Source organism: Rhagoletis pomonella, unplaced genomic scaffold, assembly GCF_013731165.1.
Source record: "Rhagoletis pomonella isolate Grant_MI unplaced genomic scaffold, Rhpom_1.0 Rhpom_scaffold_00004, whole genome shotgun sequence".
NCBI lineage: Eukaryota > Metazoa > Arthropoda > Insecta > Diptera > Tephritidae > Rhagoletis > Rhagoletis pomonella.
The window spans coordinates 70604479-70624010 of record NW_023458558.1 but is presented as its reverse complement, the minus strand read 5'-3'; the positions used below and the strand labels follow the sequence as shown (position 1 = coordinate 70624010).

The 19532-nt window shown below is 36.6% G+C and overlaps 3 protein-coding genes across 3 annotated transcripts; 1 reads left to right on the top strand and 2 right to left on the bottom strand.

Annotated features, from left to right (window-relative positions):
- The first annotated feature begins 3521 nt into the window (after positions 1–3521).
- LOC118738054 (nucleolar protein 12) lies at positions 3522–5367 on the top strand. The gene is made up of 3 exons (XM_036468951.1): positions 3522–4122; positions 4414–4761; positions 4823–5367. The coding sequence occupies exons 1-3, from the start codon at positions 3609–3611 to the stop codon at positions 5254–5256; spliced, it is 1296 nt and encodes a 431-aa protein (XP_036324844.1). The 5' UTR covers positions 3522–3608; the 3' UTR covers positions 5257–5367.
- On the bottom strand, positions 5350–7300 carry LOC118738056 (cysteine-rich DPF motif domain-containing protein 1). Its single transcript, XM_036468954.1, has 2 exons — positions 7176–7300; positions 5350–5874 (listed from the first exon to the last, which is right to left on the bottom strand). Exon 2 carries the CDS (start codon positions 5864–5866, stop codon positions 5369–5371), a length of 498 nt encoding a protein of 165 aa, XP_036324847.1. The 5' UTR covers positions 5867–5874; positions 7176–7300; the 3' UTR covers positions 5350–5368.
- On the bottom strand, positions 5872–7352 carry LOC118738055 (putative transferase CAF17 homolog, mitochondrial). The gene is made up of 2 exons (XM_036468952.1): positions 7176–7352; positions 5872–7122 (listed from the first exon to the last, which is right to left on the bottom strand). The coding sequence occupies exon 2, from the start codon at positions 7102–7104 to the stop codon at positions 6040–6042; it is 1065 nt and encodes a 354-aa protein (XP_036324845.1). The 5' UTR covers positions 7105–7122; positions 7176–7352; the 3' UTR covers positions 5872–6039.
- Positions 7353–19532: the final 12180 nt, after the last annotated feature.

Sequence of the window (19532 nt, the reverse complement as noted above, 5' to 3'; positions counted from 1 at the left end):
GAAATGCCAAATGTAAAAGTAAACAAAAATGGACGCTAGCAAGGAAAAGAGGTTTGTAAAGATATTTTTAATAAAAGTTAAGTTAAAATACATGATTCAATAATACTAATAGTATTATATGTAATAATAATAATAATCATAGTATTATTCAATCATGGTTAAAATATATTTATATTGCTTAATATAGCAGAAAAACGTGATCACGGTGGCACAGAGAAGAAACATAACTTTTCCTTGAAATGTGAGAATAACAAGCACAACAAATTTGACGGCTAATAATCTGAGATTTGCCTGTGTAAACGGGGTGATTAAAAACGAGCTTTAATTGAGATAATATTGATATGCGAACATACTTTTAGGGTACTCTTCATGAACCAAAAATACAAGATCACGCCTTCTTCTTAGTCCTCTTTCAGACACGTCAAGTCTTGCTTTCAAGTCTGCTCGTTCGTAGGAGAAGGAGGTGAGAAGAGTACAGATACCTCCGTACCGTCAATTCGTTTCAAGTTTTCTTGTCTCTTTTGATCTTTTCGTTGCTTCCCATTTAAAGAACCAAGGACTTGAATTCAATTAAAGTTAACGCGTGTGGAAGCAAATAGAAAACACAAAAGAGAATGCGAAAAAATTGCTTTCAAGACTTGACGTGTCTGAAAGGGGACTTAGTGGCCCGTTACAATCGCATTTAGGAAAAAAGTTGGGCGACTTTGACATTAGCCGTTTGTTTACATTTGTTCGTTGTTTACAATTTGGTGGTGGCTTTTAACTGCAATTTTCTTAATTTTCGCTTGTGACAACGTGTGCACACATAAGGTAAAGAATAATTTAACACAACGACATGATTTATAGAAGAATTTGCATAATAAAAATTATTCATGCGTTCAACAATTACGCGTTTTTTTTTGTTCTCTTCGTTGTTTACTTCTTATAACAAGGATGGCGTCGAGATTTCAACAGCTAGAAAATAACTTTTTTTCTTTCTTTCGGGAAGGCGTGATCTTGTGTCTTTCGTTCATGGGTACTCTTTAGTACGTAGTCGGTCTATTTCGAGGTATTGCGTCCAAAGGGGTGACCCGATCCAAAAAAAATTGCACACACTTCTAGTCAAGGGTCTACACATTATTTTAAAACCCACTTTTGTAATTTTTGATCGCTAATTTATTTACAAATTGGGTTTGAAATATGCCCTTTTTTGTAAAATTCGGAAATTAGCGTACATTTATTACTTCTATCCTCCTTAATGCAGCCACTTAACCAATATATTTTTATATTCCCCTTCACTTTACACTTTACTCAATTAGTTATAACTTGCTTTACGGCTTTAATATTAACAAATTAATCACAATTCATTAAATAAAAACACCTTCAAAAACACGCGTCTGACTTTGGTTGCATATGCAAATTAAATGGCGGAGTTCAGCTGTCAAACTCTAAAGTATGCAAAACATATAACCCAGTAAGCATTAAAAATATACAAAGGTGTTCTCTGCAAAAGGTGTTCAGCCCCCCTTCTTTGGCAACACAGAAAGGAGAATTCTACTGCTTGAGGGTTATAATCCCTACGCAGAAATAAATTCTACGCAAAAATACATTTGTTAAAGAGAACATTTTTTTTTATATAAACTTGTTTTGGCATAAATGTAGAATACCTACAATTCTCAAATTAAAAAAAAATCATATTGGGATCGATGGAGATCATTGAGGTGAACGTAACGATATATATATTTTTTTGGGAAACAACAACTACAACAATTATTAAAAGTCAAAGTTCAAATTAAGCATGTTTTTTAATTAATATTTCTCGAGAACCCCTCCAAGGATTTGGAAAATTTTATGTCATTTGATAGAGAATTTAATTCTCTTTAATTTGATATACATATTTATACATATATCTTTTATAGTATTCACAAAAATATAATTAATGTGGAATTCTACTTTGTGAGGGTTATAATCCATAAGTGCGGCCGAAGGCCGCCTACGCAGAAAGGTGTTCTCTGCAAAAGGTGTTCAGCGCCTTTTCTTCGCAACACAGAAAGAGAATTCTACTTTGTGAGGGTTATAATCCATAAGTGCGGCCGAGGGCCGCCTACGCAGAAAGGTGTTCTCTGCAAAAGGTGTTCAGTGCCTTTTCTTCGCAACACGGAAAAGAATTCTACTTTGTGAGGGTTATAATCCATAAACTCGGCCGAAGGCCGCCTACGCAGAAAGGTGTTCTCTGCAAAAGGTGTTCAGCGCCTTTTTTTCGCAACACAGAAAGAGAATTCTACTTTGGGAGGGTTATAATCCATAAGCGCGGCCGAAGGCCGCCTACGCAGAAAGGTGTTATCTGCAAAAGGTGTTCAGCGCAAAAAGAAGTTTATACACAAAAACCCTGTATACTTTTTTCCACATTAATTCGATTTTTGTGAAAACTATAAAAAGGTATATGTATAAATATGTATGTATATCAAATTAAAGAGAATTAAATTCTCTATCAAATGACATCAAAATTGTCCAATTCCTTGAAGAGGTTTTCGAGAAATATTAATTTAAGAAAATGCTTAATTTGAATTTTGACCTTTAATAATTGTTGTAGTTGTTGTTTCCCAAAAAAAATAAATATACCGTTATGTTCACCTCAATGGTCTCTATCGATCCTATTTTTTTTTTTTTAATTCGAGATTTGTAGGTATTGTGCATTTGTTCCCTTGTTTTTGCTATTTTTAATTAACTATTTTATTCTTTATTCAAAATCGCCCGATATCTAATTTGGCATAATTTCTTTTATTAAAAAATCCCCCGGTTTCTGTTAGTTGGGTCATATTCCACTTCAAACTGCTCAGTTTGCCTAAGAAAATTCCGTTTTTCCCCCTTTTTCAAACGGTTCCCCAGGGGCCTGTGGGAGGAGCCCAAGGTACGCCTTTTTAGAAAGCGGGGACTGCCCCCTTTCTAGTGGGGGAGGTTTAGGGGCCCCGCCCCTCCCCCTCCGCCCATCACCCCAAAAACGATGTGAGTGCTACTAAACATTTCCCTAAAATAATGCGTAGACCCTGGACTACAAGGGTGTGAAATTTTTTTTGGATCGGGCCACCCCTTTGGACGGAATAGGCCGAAATAGTGGAGCGCTACTAAACCCCACCCTAAAGGAACGAGTAATAATTATTTAATTCTAATGATTATTTAAATCTCCCTGTCGACCAGAACGGGAGTAACTTAAAACGTAACAAAAAAGTTGATGTTAAGTACATTATAGTTTCAGAATAGGATTTACGTGTATTAGCCCTTAAGTAAGAAAAATTTTATGGACAGAGCATGCCACATAGATCGTTGCAACTACAGCGCGAAGCGAAAAGATGGCCAACTCCCATCTTTTAGCGCGCGTTGACAATCAGCGGGTTTAATATTTATTTTGTTTCGTCCAAATTCGAGCTTAAAAAGCAGTTCAAATTGTTTTCTTGCCGTTCATTGTGGCATACCTTTTGCGTCTGGCGCTTTGCTGGCAAAGTTGTGGCATCAGCTTTATTGTCTAATTTCAACTATAAAAGTACGTGTACTCAGCGTATAGGACAGCTGATCCAAACGTGTTGAATGAGTTCGTCGTGCAAATTTTTAGACGCCTACATTTTGTCGAAATGATCAAAAACAAGAAACCGGAAGAAAAAGGCAAGGGATGCGAAAAGACTGTGTTGGAAAAGAGTCAAAATTTAAAAAACAATACCAAAAGGAGGTTTGAGGCTAAAAGAAGATTGAAGCAGGTCAAAAATTCTGATATGGCAATGAAAGAAACTGGCACTTTAAATGGGTGTACCAAAACGGGAGATAAAAAGGATGAGCGAACAAAAGGCGATGCAAAACAGGTAATTCTTATTAGTGGGGACAAACTACTTGCAAAAATTGAGAAGGAAAAAGATAACGATGCACAAGGCGAAGCAACAGAGGAAATTCCTACTAGAGGTGACAAACTACTTGCAAAAATTGATAAGAAAAATGCTAAAAAGTTGGCCAAAAAGCTTAAAAAACAAACAAAAATTGAAGCGAATAAACTTGGCCCAAGAATGGAAGAAAATGAATCTGTTGGTGAACCGATAGTAGAATTATCTAAACCTAAAATTCAAAAGAAAAAAGGCGATGGTCCGGGTAAACGAGGTAAGGTTCATGTACATTTTCTCGAATCGTAAATATTTAGTCTGAGCTGTCACTGGAACCATCGGCTGCTTCGATTTTCGTGGTATCTATGAAACTGCGATCACTAAATCCGAACGGGCAAATTGAAAAAATGCGTTAAGTTCGTAACTATTCGAATTCAGTGATAGCATTTTCATAGATTTTACGAAAAGCCGGACTACGAAGGATTTAGTGCTAGCCCTGAGTGTATGTATGATTTTTATGCAAGCATATGTCTACATATATTAATGTTGATACCATATCTCTTTTAAGAGCCAAGAGATCGCGATCCCGCTAAAGAGGCAGCTACTGTCTTCGTGGGAAACCTACCGGTCAATACAAAGCGCGTTCAATTGGTACGCCTTTTTAGAGATTACGGACCAGTTAATGGCATTCGTTTTAGAACAGCTTCTGGTAAGGTTTTGTTTAAACATAAGCATCGTAAAGAGGCAGGCACTTTGAATGCTTGGGTGGTTCTTAAAGATGCAAAGACGGCGGCAAGTGCTTTAGATTTAAATGGCACGGTATTCAAAAACAATCATCTTCGCATAACTCGTGCAGATTTGAAAAGCACTCCCATGGACGCAAAATGTACAATTTTTGTCGGTAACCTTAAATATAGTGAGTTCTGAGAGAAACATTTAAAATTGCCTTAAACCACTGTCTTAAATACTTGTTTCAGATGCTAACGAAGAGAAGCTGCGGGAAATATTCTCTAGCTGCGGAGATATTGACTATGTACGTTGTTTACATGATGATAAAGGCTGTAAGGGCGTTGCATATGTCTGCTTCAAAGCACCAGAAGCAGTAGGATTGGCACTGGAGCTCAATGAAACTATGCTGGATGAACGACCAATACATGTTGAACGTTATTCTGTTAGGAAGTTGGGTGCAAAAACAGGTCGAGATGCAAAAAGTGGAGACACTAAAGAGCCGTCAGGTAAATGCAATAAATTAAAGGACAAAGAAAAAAGCTTGCATACAAAAGACAGCGATTTCAAAAAGAAAAAATTTCGCGGTGTGAAAGTAGATGCTATGAAAAAGAAACAAAAGAAGAAACCGACAAGTCAAATGCAAAATTTAGCGAAGAAAATAGCTCCAAAAAAACAGTCTTGAAATCGAACTTCTCTTAATATAGTATTTCAGTGACCAACCTGATTGGTATCTTAATGTAAATTGTTGAAATTTTAAGGCGAAATAACAAGAAAATATATTAGTAAAAGTATTTTTATTTTCGTGCTAATTGTTTTCGTAATTTAGCTTGAGCTTCTATTGGGAATTTATTCATGTTACTCTCTACACAAGACAAGCAATAAGTAAGTGTAAAATAAAAACTACATTCTGCATCTTTGCAAACGACTTTTTTGCACACCGAGCACTTGGCGCCTACAACAATAAAATACTCTGCTTTGGGTTTCCAACGTATTGGAGTCGGTTGAAAAGGATCGCGCATGACAAACGAGTCTTCTAAAAGTTTTAGTCCATAAACAAACTGTGGATTTTTGCCATAATAATGAACCACTTCTTTCATGCAACAGGCGGAACACTGAAAAAGAATTTTTGGTTTGTGATCATCGTTTTGATGCTCGGTAGTTATTGTTTCAGCGGCTGGTAATTTCATGCTAGCAATTTCTGCCTTTTCATCTCTCACATTCAGTTGCAGGTCATCATATTTGTTAAGAGAGGTATCATCTGGTGGCAAGCTGGATATTCTTGGTATCTCCATAATCGCACCTGCAAACGAAGATCGCAAATTATATTCATTATATTCAACGTCTTTAACGCTTAACAATTTTTATTCATATATTATAATTTTGTTTTGATTAAAAACAATACAAAACAAGAATAAAATCTGACGAGGTATAATAAATATACGTCAAATATATGCAAAATTGCTTCCTAGCAGCCATCTACTCTAGCCTTCTTAGGCAGTTCTGATGGCCACCAATATGGTTTTTCTACATAGCATATTTTGCCGTCAATGAATAATTTGGGTGAATTCAAAGCTTGCTCTACTCGCAATAGCCCCAATGCTCTATCAAAGTTTGCACCACGAATTAGGCCAACGTTTGTCCCAGTTTCGGTTGAGATAGTCAATGATTTCGGTGGCGCTGGAACAGTCAATCGTAAAGGCATTATGCGCTTTCGCACTACTCCTGTATGATGAACACGAGCTGTTAGCTCTTGCCCAATGTAACAGCCTTTGTGAAAGCTAACACCATGCAAGTAATCACAATTAGCTTCCAAAGGAAAACTTTTGCCAGGTGGAAGGTCATAAACACCTTCACCGACGCCATAACGATAGCGATGCATTCGGTAGTTGCAGTCATTTGTAGGTTTTGCAACTGTGACATCACCCGTTTTAGAAAACATATTAGCCAAGTCCTTCCAAGTTTTATCTGATTTTGTTATAACACGAGTACCAAGGTCCCGTATACGTGGATCCGGTGTAGATATAACTTCTTGCCCCACTTGTACACTAGTATCCATTCGAACAACGCTGCCAACTGGATTAAAAACAATCCATGGGCGATACTCTTGGCCTACAGAATCTATCTGAATGTTTCTGCGAACGCGATAAAGCAGCAAATGTCGTCGAAGTTCGTTTGATATGTATTTATCGCATTCAATCAAATACGTATTCAGTTCTGGAGTGCGGTATATAATTGAATCATACAGCACTCGACCGGCCTTATTCAGAAACATTGTGTACATTGCAGGAGTTTTGGCAAGAGGTGTACTGCCCGACTGCAAATGAGTCATGTCATTCGTTATGAGTCCTTGCAAGAAGGGCACAACCTCTTCTCCCTGTACTCTAACCAATTCTCGATCCGATAATTCCTCCACAACCAACCGTCTATCAGCGAATTTCTCACTATGATGTACCCACATGAAGTTGTTGGTGGTCTCAATGAAACGGGCAAAACTAGACTTGATTCTTGTCAAACCTTTTAATATATTCATTTTGAGGTGGCAAAAGAACTGCAGAACAAGTCATTAAATTAAAAAGCTTCCGTCGAAAAGCGTTAACTTACTTGTAATTAAATGAATGAATGTAGGAACCCGATTCTAATAAACATCAAATATGTATATTCGAAGTACAAAAAAGAATTGTATTACAAATTTAGAAGTAACTACAATAAAATTTCGATTGAAAAATTTAAAAACATTCCTATGTACGTATATAGACGTATAACCAAAAGCCATTTCGGATAATATTCGTTATGTGACTAGAAACAAGGTTGCCAAGTATCATAAATCATGTGGATTATTTTCTGATTGTAGCCGGCTGTCTTCACGTGCTGGCAAATCTCGCTTGCGTAACGACGCCTTATAAAATAAAATAATAAAATTTATGGAAATATATTATCAAGGCCCTAACCAGACATTGGGCCGTATGAATAAAAATAAGCAATTGCTTTTTCTTAAAATTTCAGATCTTTTACTCAATTTATTCAAACAAAAGTGAAGTAAAAGGTATGAAATTTTAAGAAAAAGCAATGCTTAGTTTTTATTCATACGGCCCATTGAGTAACCGGCCCTAATTGATTTTTGCTTCGTAACCCTTTTTTGGGGTGGGCTTTCGTAGTTAGCCGCACCTTGTGTTTTAAGAAAACCTGGTGGAATTAACAAATGAAACAAGGACGCAGTCTCAAGTTATGTAGACTGAAGACCTGTGAATGTCGTTCTAGGCACACAAACACCGGACATTGACGCGACGGAGCTCCATCTGCCTCGGGAGACCAGGACAACAATAGCCCAACTTCGCTCTGGCTACTGCAGCAGGCTTAATTCCTACCTGAGTAGGTTAAATGCGGATGTGCCGAACGAATGTCCGGCATGCGGAGAGACCCCTCACGACTCGAAACATCTCTCCGCATGCCCGGAAAATCCCACAACCCTAACGGCGTCGTCCCTATGGACCGACCCCATAGAGGCTGCACGCTTCTTGGGGCTGCCGTTAGTGGAACTTGACGACAACGCCTGAGGCCTATCTGAGCGGGGTTGTTGTAGCCGCTACAACAACAACAAATGAAACTTGGTCAGGATGTTAAGGGAGGTATCCTCTAAAACATGTATAATTAAAAAGTATAAACAATATCATTGTTTATAAGTTATTTGTGTACACACTTTTATTTTATTTTATCTTGTATATAAATCAAGGAATAGCGGTCCGAGATCTGCGCAATCTTTGTATTCTCTCAATCGTGGCTTTTGCGAAACCAGGTCAAAATGGACGGAAAAAGTTCGAGAGTGGTATCAATCGACGCGTCTTAGCGCCATAATAACAAATCGAGACCGGATATTATTTGCAAAAAACACTTGTACTTTCCACACTAAGTTTTGATGAATTTCACGCAAATGAATGGAATAAATGAACTCAATTTAACACGTATTTATTAGTTTTTATACATTTGTGATGTTTTAAGTGTACACTTTCACGAAATTCTGTATTTAATAGCAATATTTCGATGGTTAAAATCCGCAGAATAATCTTGTGTAGTTAATATAAAGAAGATGCATAGATCTGACAACATGAAACAAAAGAAAAAAGTTATTTTCTGGCTGACGTTTGTAATTTCGGCGGCATGTTATTTTCTGTGAAAAGTAAACAAAGAATATGAAGACGAAGCATAAAGAAAAAATGCAAGCAATATTGTGCACATGTTTGTGCAAACCAATTTATTATTTTTGTGCGTGTTTTTGCATCCAATCACCGCGCACTTCATATCACAGTATATACAGTAATAAACCTTTTCGCAGTTTTTCACCATTTGGTCCCCGAGGAGTACTTTTGGGTTGTGTGCAGCGTCTTCGTTTTTCGCGCACGGCAACACTTACTGTGGGGAATTTCGACTCACGATTAGAAAAAGTACATTTCGAGGATAAAATATACACAAATATGTGTTATTTATGAACAAAATGTAGGTTAAGGCTGTGTGCGAGTACGTCTAAATTGCTACCTAATGCCCTGTATGCAGCTCTCAAGAAAACGGTCAAGAAAAATTTGCCATTATTTCGTGTGTGTGTCCAAGAAATTTTGACATTTTTGATACTTCATAGCCTGTTGCCTCACTCTTTCCTCAAGGTTTAATGGAACGGACATATATTTCTGTTGCAAACCTGGGTTGCCTTGTGCTCTTTTTTCACAAAAAATTTTAGAAAACCGTAGAGGAAGCGTAGCAAATTCCTTAAGAACTGCGTACTACCTTACGGAAAGTTGACTCAAGAAAATTTCTTAGCCATTCTTGTACATCATTTTACATGGAGTTTTTGCTTTTCTTGAGAGCTGCATACAGGCCTTTTTATTTTATTATTATTATTATAAAATAAAAAGCTTATTTTTACTTTCTTAAGAAATTTACTACGCTTTCTACTGGATAATGCAAAAATAAAAGTTAGAGACAATATTGACCTTCTTTTATCTAACGATTTTAGATAAAGTAGCGTTAAGCGCGCATCATATGAGGGTATGGGATCAGAGAAGAGTAGTGATCGTAAGGCAAATTTGAGAAACACTTTCTGAACGCGTTCAATCCTATTGTATCCTGTGGGAATATCCCCATAGGATACAATGGCTGAATTTCTTTATTCATTCTGAACGTTTGGAATAAACTTTTTTGTTTACTTATTCTTTAGAACGTTCCTGATGATATGTTAACGTATATTTCAAAAGCATTCTGTTTATTCCGGCTGTGAAATGGGATTATCCGGAATGTATAAAGAAACGCAGCCAATAGGAATCCTGCCACCAGTGCAAATTACAAATCCCGAATCGATTGTTGGATTGGGATGCCATCTCTCCATGCATTTAGGGCCGGTTGGTCAATGTCTGATTAGCACAAATCGAAGGTAGAAGCTCCGGTTAAGCACAACTACTGCTTTATCGATCACATGTTACATGCATGATGTCGAAATCGTCGATAGTGTATCACTGGAGTGTCGGTAACGCAGTGAATAGGAACAATTTAGATTTTCTGCGAGCATACCTTTCAACCTAAATTGAACAGTCAAATATATTTGAGCGAGCGATTAAGTGAACAACGATTTTTTGATTTTTTAAATAATTTGTATCATTGCTATGGCACAAAAAAGAAAATATTCAGAAAGATGAAAGTATAAATTTATTTGATTTTTGCATTCAGATGGATGTATATTATTTCGCAGGGTCAGAAGAGCAAACGGATTCTTTTATAAATGCCAGGATGGAACATTCTCCTTTTCTGTTGCACATTTTTTATATTGTTAAATAGTCCAAAAGCTACCGCAAAATTATTCATTTTATAGATATGTTTATTAAAAGCAACAATTCCAAAACAAACAATTTAGGTTGTGGAACGAACTCGTACAGTTTTAGCAGCTATTTTCCTAAATTGTAGCAGTGCTGGAAATTCCCAGTGGAATATTAGATTAGGTACTAAAATTTATGTAAACTCGCACACAGCCTAAGGGCCGGTTACTCAATGTCTGGTTAACACTAATCTGCGGTTAAACATCGTTGTCGACGTCTACAACTCCATGCATACAACAGGGAGTCGGTAACGTCGATAACTATGTTTAACCGAGGATTAGCGTTACCCAGACATTGAGTACCAGGCCCTAAGTATAAAGGCTCTGTTATGCATACTTGGCATTGCATGCACTGCTATACCATTTTTACGTAGAAATCAAAAACCAACAGGCTTTTACGTATGTAATACTGTGCGTTGGGCAACCGCTTACACGCGAAGCTCATTTAACAGATTCCTTATGTGACAACTCTCAAGCAATGCCAAGTATGCATAACGGAGCCTTAATATTCATCTCTAATGTATGCTGATATTCATGCGTAATGAAGAATAATATCAATAGTTAAGTACATAAATAACGCTTGTGTTTTATAAACTGTAAAACTCAAATCGTAATTATAGCATTGAATGGTGTTTTCTTAAATGTAAGTTTGGGCCTGTGCCAATCGGTAACTTTTTTCTCCGTGGTGAGAAGGGGTGGAAAAATTTGCTATGGTGTACAAATGCAAATGTTCTTGTGCGAGTAGGACGTGCTTTGTTGTGCTCCCGAGTTTTTCATATTTTACTTGAGTATTTTTGCTATTTAAAATTTCCACTGCGGGCATATAAACGTGCGCGTGTGAAACAACTTTTTTCCTGTCCACCAGAACCTGAGATTGTTTTCCGTGATGTCAGCAACACGTAAAAATCCACAACGCAAAGCTTCATCAACACCTCCAAAAACTCCACAAATCACCACATCGGCTGTAATGAAACTCGATGAGCAAAGAATCTCCATCATTCAAGAGCTGACAACTGTAATTAAGAGCTCTGAGGAAAGAGTCATGCAGAAAATTGGTGAGTTAGCTGGGGAAATAGCAAACTTAAAATTTTCTTTAACCGCTATTGAGACGAGAGTGACGGAGGTTGAGAACTCTTGCGTCAAATTTAATAATATGCACGGTGAACTTGTTGCTGTTCGTGCCCAGCTCACTGAACTGCAAAGCGACGCCGTCGCCACAGACATCGTAATAAACGGAATCCCTCAAACTGTTGATGAGAATTTGCCTGACATCTTCGGTAAGCTATGCAGTGCAGCGCACCACAAAACTCCGGCACTGCGTGAGGCGTTTAGATTGCGAAGTGCGAAAGGCAAAACGCAAAATAATAACAGCCACGCACCAATCATCGTTAAACTGTGCTCTTCACATGACCGGACACAGCTGTTTAAATCAATTGCTGCCCTGTGCAAGTCCCGTAAAAGATCTCTCACACTCTCTGACATCGATCAGCCCGGATATGGGAGTGTATATGTGCATGAGAGTTTGCCAAAAGTGTTGCGTGAGGTGATATCGTACGCCTCAGAACTCCGGAGAAAAAAGCTACTAACGTCTGCGTTCTCAATCAGGGGCAAAGTTTACATCAGGCGAAAACCAAACGAAGAGCGCCAATTAGTGTGCAGTACCGCTGACGTGAATACTCTTTTAAGCATAACATAAAATCATTCAATACACTAACAAAAAGAACACTCGCGCGTTTTTGTCAACATTTTTTTTCTCTTAACTAGTATTTAGTTTAGAATTTAATATAATGTTAATTTACGCTTCTCCTTCCCTTATGTTTCTATACCTGCGCTGCACATATTTTTCTTTATTTCTAACTTTTTGTTTGTTAACTTCTTTCGCTCTCTTACTCTTTCTTTTTTTCAAGTGCTGCAATTTGTTTGGCATTTTATGTGGCTTTTTGCTTGACATCAAAGTGCAATGTCTTCGATACTTTTGTTGTTTTGAAAATTAACAGCCGCTTTCGTTCTAAAGACTATGACAGCACGTTTAATATGATGCGCATACTTGGTAGACAAAGAAACGGGTTAAAAATATGTCATCTTAACGCCCAGAGCTTACCAGCTCAAATAGATGAGTTCAGATACATTTTTGAATCGTCTGACATTGATGTTGTATGTGTTTCCGAGTCTTGGTTCTCTGCGTGGCATAGTGACAATTTGTTTTGTGTTGATGGATATAAACTTTTTCGTTTAGATAGACTTGGGCACGGTGGCGGTGTTGCTGTGTTCGTCAAATCTAGTTTGTCCTGTAGAATTAAATGTACATCAGAGCCTTATAGTTCAATTGAATACCTCTTTGTTGAAATCATGTGTAATCATACAAAGATACTTATAGGATGTGTTTATAGACCTCACAAACACATTGGTTATGATAATTTTATAGATTTTATTGAAAATCTTAGCCTCAGCTTTAGTGATATTGTAATAGCTGGAGATTTTAACAGTGATTTGCTGACTGAAAACAAATTTTCACTTGCAATGCAAAATCTGGGTCTTTTCCCAGTAAACACGTCAACCCCTACACATTACACCCAAACAAGCAGCACGCTCTTGGACATATTTTTTGTAAGTGATAGGTCGAAAATTCTAATCTATGACCAGCTCTCCGTCCCAAATTTCTCTAAGCATGACCTCATTTTTCTAACACTGGATTTTAAGTTAGCTTGTAATACGGTTTCTTATTCATATCGAGATTTTATGCATATTAATTATGAGCAACTTGAAGAAGCTGTTGATGCCATACCCTGGGAGTATGTTTACACTTTGGTATCCACAAACGAGCAGGTGAATTTTCTTCAAACCAATATAAGTTCCCTATATGAACAGTATGTGCCGCTTGCAACAAAATCAGGCAATATTCGCAAACGGCCTTGGTTCAACAACTATATAAAGGGTCTTATTCAGAAGCGCAACAAGGCATATAGAAAGTGGAAACACCTGAAATGTGCAGCAACATATAATGTCTTCAAGGCTCATAGAAGAGAAGCCACCAGAGCCATTAAATTGCAAAAACTGAAATACTATGAGCATCAGTTTAGCACAGCAATAAGTTCTAAAAAAACATGAAAATATATTCGTGAAATAGGGATTGGCAACAAAAGTAATCATGTTTCAGAGAATATAAACGTAGATGAGCTGAATGAGAAATTTGTACAATTATCCGCCTGTAGCAGTAATATATGTCGTGAAAAGTACAGTGTATGTATGAATGGAACAATACCTGGTTTTACCTTCTCCAATATTGATGATTGTGCCGTTGTCGAGTCCGTCCTCAGTGTGAAATCTAATGCGATTGGTATAGACGGAATTCATCCGAAATTTTTTAAATGCTTATTGCCTAAAATTTTACCGTACGTAACTTATGTCTTCAACAGCATTTTGACCTCGTCTGTTTTTCCTCACTGTTGGAAGTCGGCAAAAATCATTCCAATTAAGAAATCTAATGGGGATTTTAGACCCATCGCAATACTACCCTTTTTATCCAAGGTACTTGAGCGCATTATGCATACTCAGATAAATTCTTTTCTGAGTCGAAACCTGCTGGTGAATAGGTACCAATCTGGTTTTAGATCCAACCGAAGCTGTATAACGGCGCTAATTATCAGACGACATCAGACTAAACATTGACAACGATCGCGTCACTTTATTAACACTTCTGGATCATTCCAAAGCTTTCGACACTGTTAATCACGATCTTCTAGCCTTGAAACTTAGCAACTTGTTTAACTTCTCGTCGACAGCATTAAATTTAATAAAATCATACCTCAATGATCGCTCACAAGCTGTTTGGGCCGGTAACATTATATCTAACTGCTTACCCGTAACTAAAGGCGTTCCCCAAGGCTCGACTCTCGGTCCTCTATTGTTTGTGTTATATGTAAACGATCTTCAAAGTTTGTTAAAATATTGTGATATTCATGTATATGCAGATGATGTTCAACTATATGTCAGTTGCCCTTTTGTATCCGTTAATAATTGTATTAGTAACCTCAACACTGACTTAGATCACGTTAGCAAGTGGGCCTGTGACAATGGGTTACTTTTAAATCCAAGTAAATCACAGTGCATCGTTATTTACAAGAAGACTTTCAAACTTGAGGGCTACAGTGAAGTGAAATTGAACAACTCTGTTATAAAATTTGTTGACACTGCAAGAAACCTAGGGATAATTTTCAATAGAACCCTATCGTGGAATACCCACATTTATAGTGCAATAGGCAAGGTTTATGGCATGCTCCGTTCATTATGGACTATTCAGCACTTATTCAGAGAAAATTCGACTGCTTTTAGCTAAAACATTTCTGTTACCAACCTTATTGTATGGATGTGAACTGTATGCCAATTGTGATAGTCTGTGTCGTGGCAAACTTAATATCCTCTACAACAACATCGCCAGATACGTGTATTGTGTAAAACGTCGTGATCACATATCTGTTTTTGCCTTAAAAATATTTTCTATAAAGTTCGACGATTTATTAAAAGTAAAATGCCTAATGCTGCTTCACAAGGTAATTAACTCTCATGAGCCCAAATACCTTGTTGAACGAATTCAATTCACGAGATCGGCCCGATCACTTAACCTGCTTAGTATGACATACAGTTGCCTTGTATCTGAACGTCAGTTCTTTGTTTTTGCTGTTCGTCTTTGGAACGCTCTGCCATATAAGATCAAAACTATCCGAAGTACATCGCACTTTAAAAATGAGCTCTTACATAATTTTTGCCCTCTAAATTGCTAAGATGCACGTACACATATATTTTTCTTTTTTCTAATACTTCTTTGTTCTTCTTCTCCTCCTTACACATTTTTACAACCTACGGTTTCCCTTAATGTTATTTTTAAGCTTTTATAATTAAATTAAGTTCAAACACTGTAAAATAACTCATGGTTGTGTGTTTGATTATAATAAATGAAATGAAATAAATTGAATTTTGCTGTGCCAAATGCAGAGTTAAATTTTGACAGTTGAAAAACCAAACAAACGCTCGTGCGAAAGCTTTATGTTTGTGTGTTGCTGAAATTCTTAAAATTTTTATTTATTTTATAATTTGCAAGTAACGTACGCTTTTTTTATGCTGTTTCAGCTTTCATTTTCATGTTCACTCCTTATTACTGCCAAGCAATATTATGTGTATACATGGTTATAAGCTCCCCCATGCGCTAGGTAAAATTCTGACGTTCTTATTCACCACGAGAAATGTCAGATTTTTACTTTGATCCGTCAAAATTTTCTCTTTTCTATCATTTGGCACAGGACCTTTCTATCAATTGGCACAGGGCCTTTAAAATAAAAAAAGTCCATTGTAGGATTAAATTATTTACGAAAACCGTAAATTTTGTGAATTTATGAAGCCAAATTCTAAATTTCCGAATATATTTAAGTCTTTATTTAAAAAAAAACAAGGTTTGTATAGCCATACAGATCCCAATGACTGCCAGCACATCCGCCCATACAGTCCACTAAGCACACCTAAGTTTGAGTGATCTACAAGTTATAAGCGTTTTCAACATTTAACAGTTCATTATCATGTGCGGTGTAATATAACAAATTATACACTGAACTATGATAATCTATACTAGTATCTATAATAGACAAAAATTTGCAATGTTTTTACACTTTTGCAATAGTTTCGGGCACTATTACACAGTCATGACTTGTGCCACTCTGCCATAGTACGGTTTTTGCTCCCTTTCATACCAGAATAATTTTGTATACAACTCTGAATCAACAAAATTCATGATCCTTCTCATTATCAACCCTAATCAGATTTTACCCCCGAGGAGTACTCAAAAAGGTTTATTACTGTATATACTGTGGCTTAAACTATCCATAAACACTGATGTAGATGGCCTCTCGGTTATTTTATTTAAAAGTTGTTCTTCACTAATTGCGCCTTTGAGGCACATTTTTAACATGTCTCTATCTGCCGGAGTTTTCTTCGATGGCTGGAAATTGACTTTTATTACGCCAATTCTTAAAAGTGGTAATATCAATTGTATTGAGAATTATAGGCCAATTTCTAAGCTTACCACTGTCTCAAAACCGTTAACCAATTTAGCTGCTTTTACAGAGAACTGTTTGGAAACCTTTCAAAAGGGTATATACGCCGATTTCTCTAAGGCTTTTGACAGGGTGCCTCATCGAATATTGATAGCAAAACTTGAAGGCCTGGGCTTTCATTCAGAGGTTCTGAAGTGGATCACATCCTATCTGTATAATAGACGCTGTGTTGTTCGTTTTGATAATATATCGCCTTATTCTTTTGTCTCCCCCTCTGGAGTTCCCCAGGGTGGTGTCTTAGGTCCGTTATTATTTGTTATCTGTATTAATGATATATCTTCCTGTTTCTCAATGTGTAAGTTTCTTCTATATGTGGATGACCTAAAGATATACTATGGAATTAAAAATATAGAAGACTCATTGATTATCCAGGGTGAGCTTGATAATTTGTACTGTTGGTGTGCGCGTAATCGTTTGTCCCTCAATATTGGTAAATGTCATTGTACCTCTTTTGCAAAAGTGATTAGTATTGTTCCAACCTCTTACTGTTTTTTGAATGTCCCGCTAAAATCAGTTACTGATTTTAAAGACTTGGGTATTTATTTTGACTCCAAGCTCACCTTCACCACCCACATAAACTTGATTGTTTCTAAATCATTCGCGATGTTGGCCTTTACTCGTCGCAACTGCTCGTCATTTTCCGATCCTTATACTCTCAAACTGTTGTATTCGTCTTTAGTTCGGTTGAGGTTAGAATACGCTGTATTTGTTTGGAGACCTTTTCATACAGTTCATGTGAACAGATTGGAGTCTGTTCAGAGGGCTTTTATACGTTTTGCTTTGCGTCCGTTGAAATTTGTAAACCCTATTCCGTCCTATCGTTCTAGTTGTTTGTTGATAAATCTCATGTCCTTAGAGTCCAGTAGTGCGATTCCCATTTTTCTTAACAACAATATTCGTATCGTTAGCGAACGATTCCGACAAGTTTGGTTAACTGCAATTCTCAAGCACGCTTTTAGCGAATATTATCGGTAGCTTTGACAGTTGTCTAACGAAATTTGTCGATAACCTAGCTTCGAATATTTTGTCGTTGAAAAGCCTACCGATAAAATTGTTTCAAGTTTTTATTGAGAAAAATTAGGCCAAATTCATCGGCAAGCAAACTATTATAATAAAAAATAACTAATAAATAAAAATTTATCACATATAGATGTGCTTTTTATTATTGTTCCTTTTATTTATTACACTGTGCAAGTTGAAAACATTGGCAAAGCTTTTGAAAGTTGATCTCACTTAATTGGGGCATTCTAAATTTTTTCAGATTGGCTCCAGTTTTCGAGATAACGATACTTGAACATTTGCTTCAATTTTAACTTGTTTGTAAATAAATCAGTTTTTGTGTTGTTTCTATAAAATGTTTAACATGACTATTTTTTATAGTGAAGGTTATATTAAAAAATAGTCACGTGAAAAAGTTTGGTAAAATGACTTTAACGGACTTTGTAACTTTAAATTTAAGGAAATTTTCAAGTACCCTTACGACGAAAACTAGAGCCAAAGCTGAATTTTTAGACGTGGAAAGCATAATGTCAAAATGATGTGTTTGTTGTAATTCATACTGTAATTGTGCGTAAATTTGTAATTTTTTACTTATATACGGCTTATACCCCCTTATTAAATTCGCCTTGCACCAGGCCGTTATTGCCAAATAAGCAGCCCAGCATCCTATGGTATTGCTCCGTAGTAGCTCCTGCTCTTCTTTTTTTCATATTGTATTCACAAACAACAATCCCGACACAATAATATGCGCAACAATAGGAGTGTTCGCTATGCAACTGCCAGTAAGAATTAGCCAGTAACAAAATTCAGAGAATAAGGTACCTTACTCTCCCAAAGAGAGAAACTTACTAAGTTTTGCGCGAACAGGAATTAGCAAACATTTGCAAGCTTCACTGCCAGCCGGCGTCCATTGTTGCATTTCGAGCTTAATAAATTTTTTTAATTATTTCAGGTGGAAACCAAAACAGGACCTATACGTGTATTTCACCTTATTCTGACTTTCCTTATCATATGCTTCAATTTCTTTGTGGAAGTCACTGTCGGATTTCCTTTATCGACAGTGGTGTCGACTGCGTTCCGATTATGAATACAGCTTATTCAGCCGAGTACCTTTCAAATTTTTGGAATTAATTAAATAAATTGAATAAACGAATATTTACATACTTCTTTTATAAGTAAATCGCAACAAGATTTTTCATTTTTAAGTTTAACGAACTTTTTGATTCAAATTAATGTTGACAAAAATGCAACCGTGTCCCACAATCCTGCTTGCAAATTCTTACTGGCAAAAATTTCCCCAGCACGAATTTGCAACTTCCCCTCCAAATGAAATGTCACAATTGTGCTCTCTCCTTGCAAGTTTTACTGGGTTTTTGGCAAAACGAACACTATTTGGTAACAATTGGTACCAACTTGCACAAATTTTTTGCATAGCGAACACTCCTAATACAAGTATCTTTTAAATATTTGGGGTGTTCACAGTTCGTTCCAAATAGTGTCTGAAAATGTAGAGTCTACATTTTAAGACGTTTTCTAACCGTAAAATCTGTGGTGTTGTTGTTTCCCATATAAAATTGGAAAACGACGCCGTCTACATTTTGTCACACTCAAAGGTATTGGGGTGTTCACAGTTCGTTCCAAATAGTGTCTGAAAATGTAGACGTCTACATTTTAAGACGTTTTCTAACCGTAAAATCTGTGGTGTTGTTGTTTCCCATACAAAATTGGAAAACGACGCCGTCTACATTTTGTCACACTCAAAGGTATGTTTTTTACGCGTCTACATTTTGCAACCTCGCAGCAGGGTTGCATTATGGCAATACTAATCACATTTTTTTTATTTCTTGGGCACGTTTTTTGTATTTGCATTTAATTTGAATGCAATTTCTGATGAAAAGAAACAAATCAAGGAAAAGAAATAACAAATATTAGGAATTGGTAATTAAGTTAAATAATTACAATTTTTCAGAAACAAAATCGAAAGGCGATATATAAAAA

Excerpts from the sequence above, each read along its gene's own strand:
- LOC118738054 (XM_036468951.1), top strand. The coding sequence starts at position 3,609 with ATGATCAAAAACAAGAAACCGGAAGAAAAAGGCAAGGGATGCGAAAAG. Across the intron at positions 4,123-4,413 it reads CGATGGTCCGGGTAAACGAG|AGCCAAGAGATCGCGATCCC; the intron begins GTAAGGTTCATG and ends ATCTCTTTTAAG. Across the intron at positions 4,762-4,822 it reads TGTCGGTAACCTTAAATATA|ATGCTAACGAAGAGAAGCTG; the intron begins GTGAGTTCTGAG and ends TACTTGTTTCAG.
- LOC118738056 (XM_036468954.1), bottom strand. The coding sequence starts at position 5,866 with ATGGAGATACCAAGAATATCCAGCTTGCCACCAGATGATACCTCTCTT.
- LOC118738055 (XM_036468952.1), bottom strand. The coding sequence starts at position 7,104 with ATGAATATATTAAAAGGTTTGACAAGAATCAAGTCTAGTTTTGCCCGT.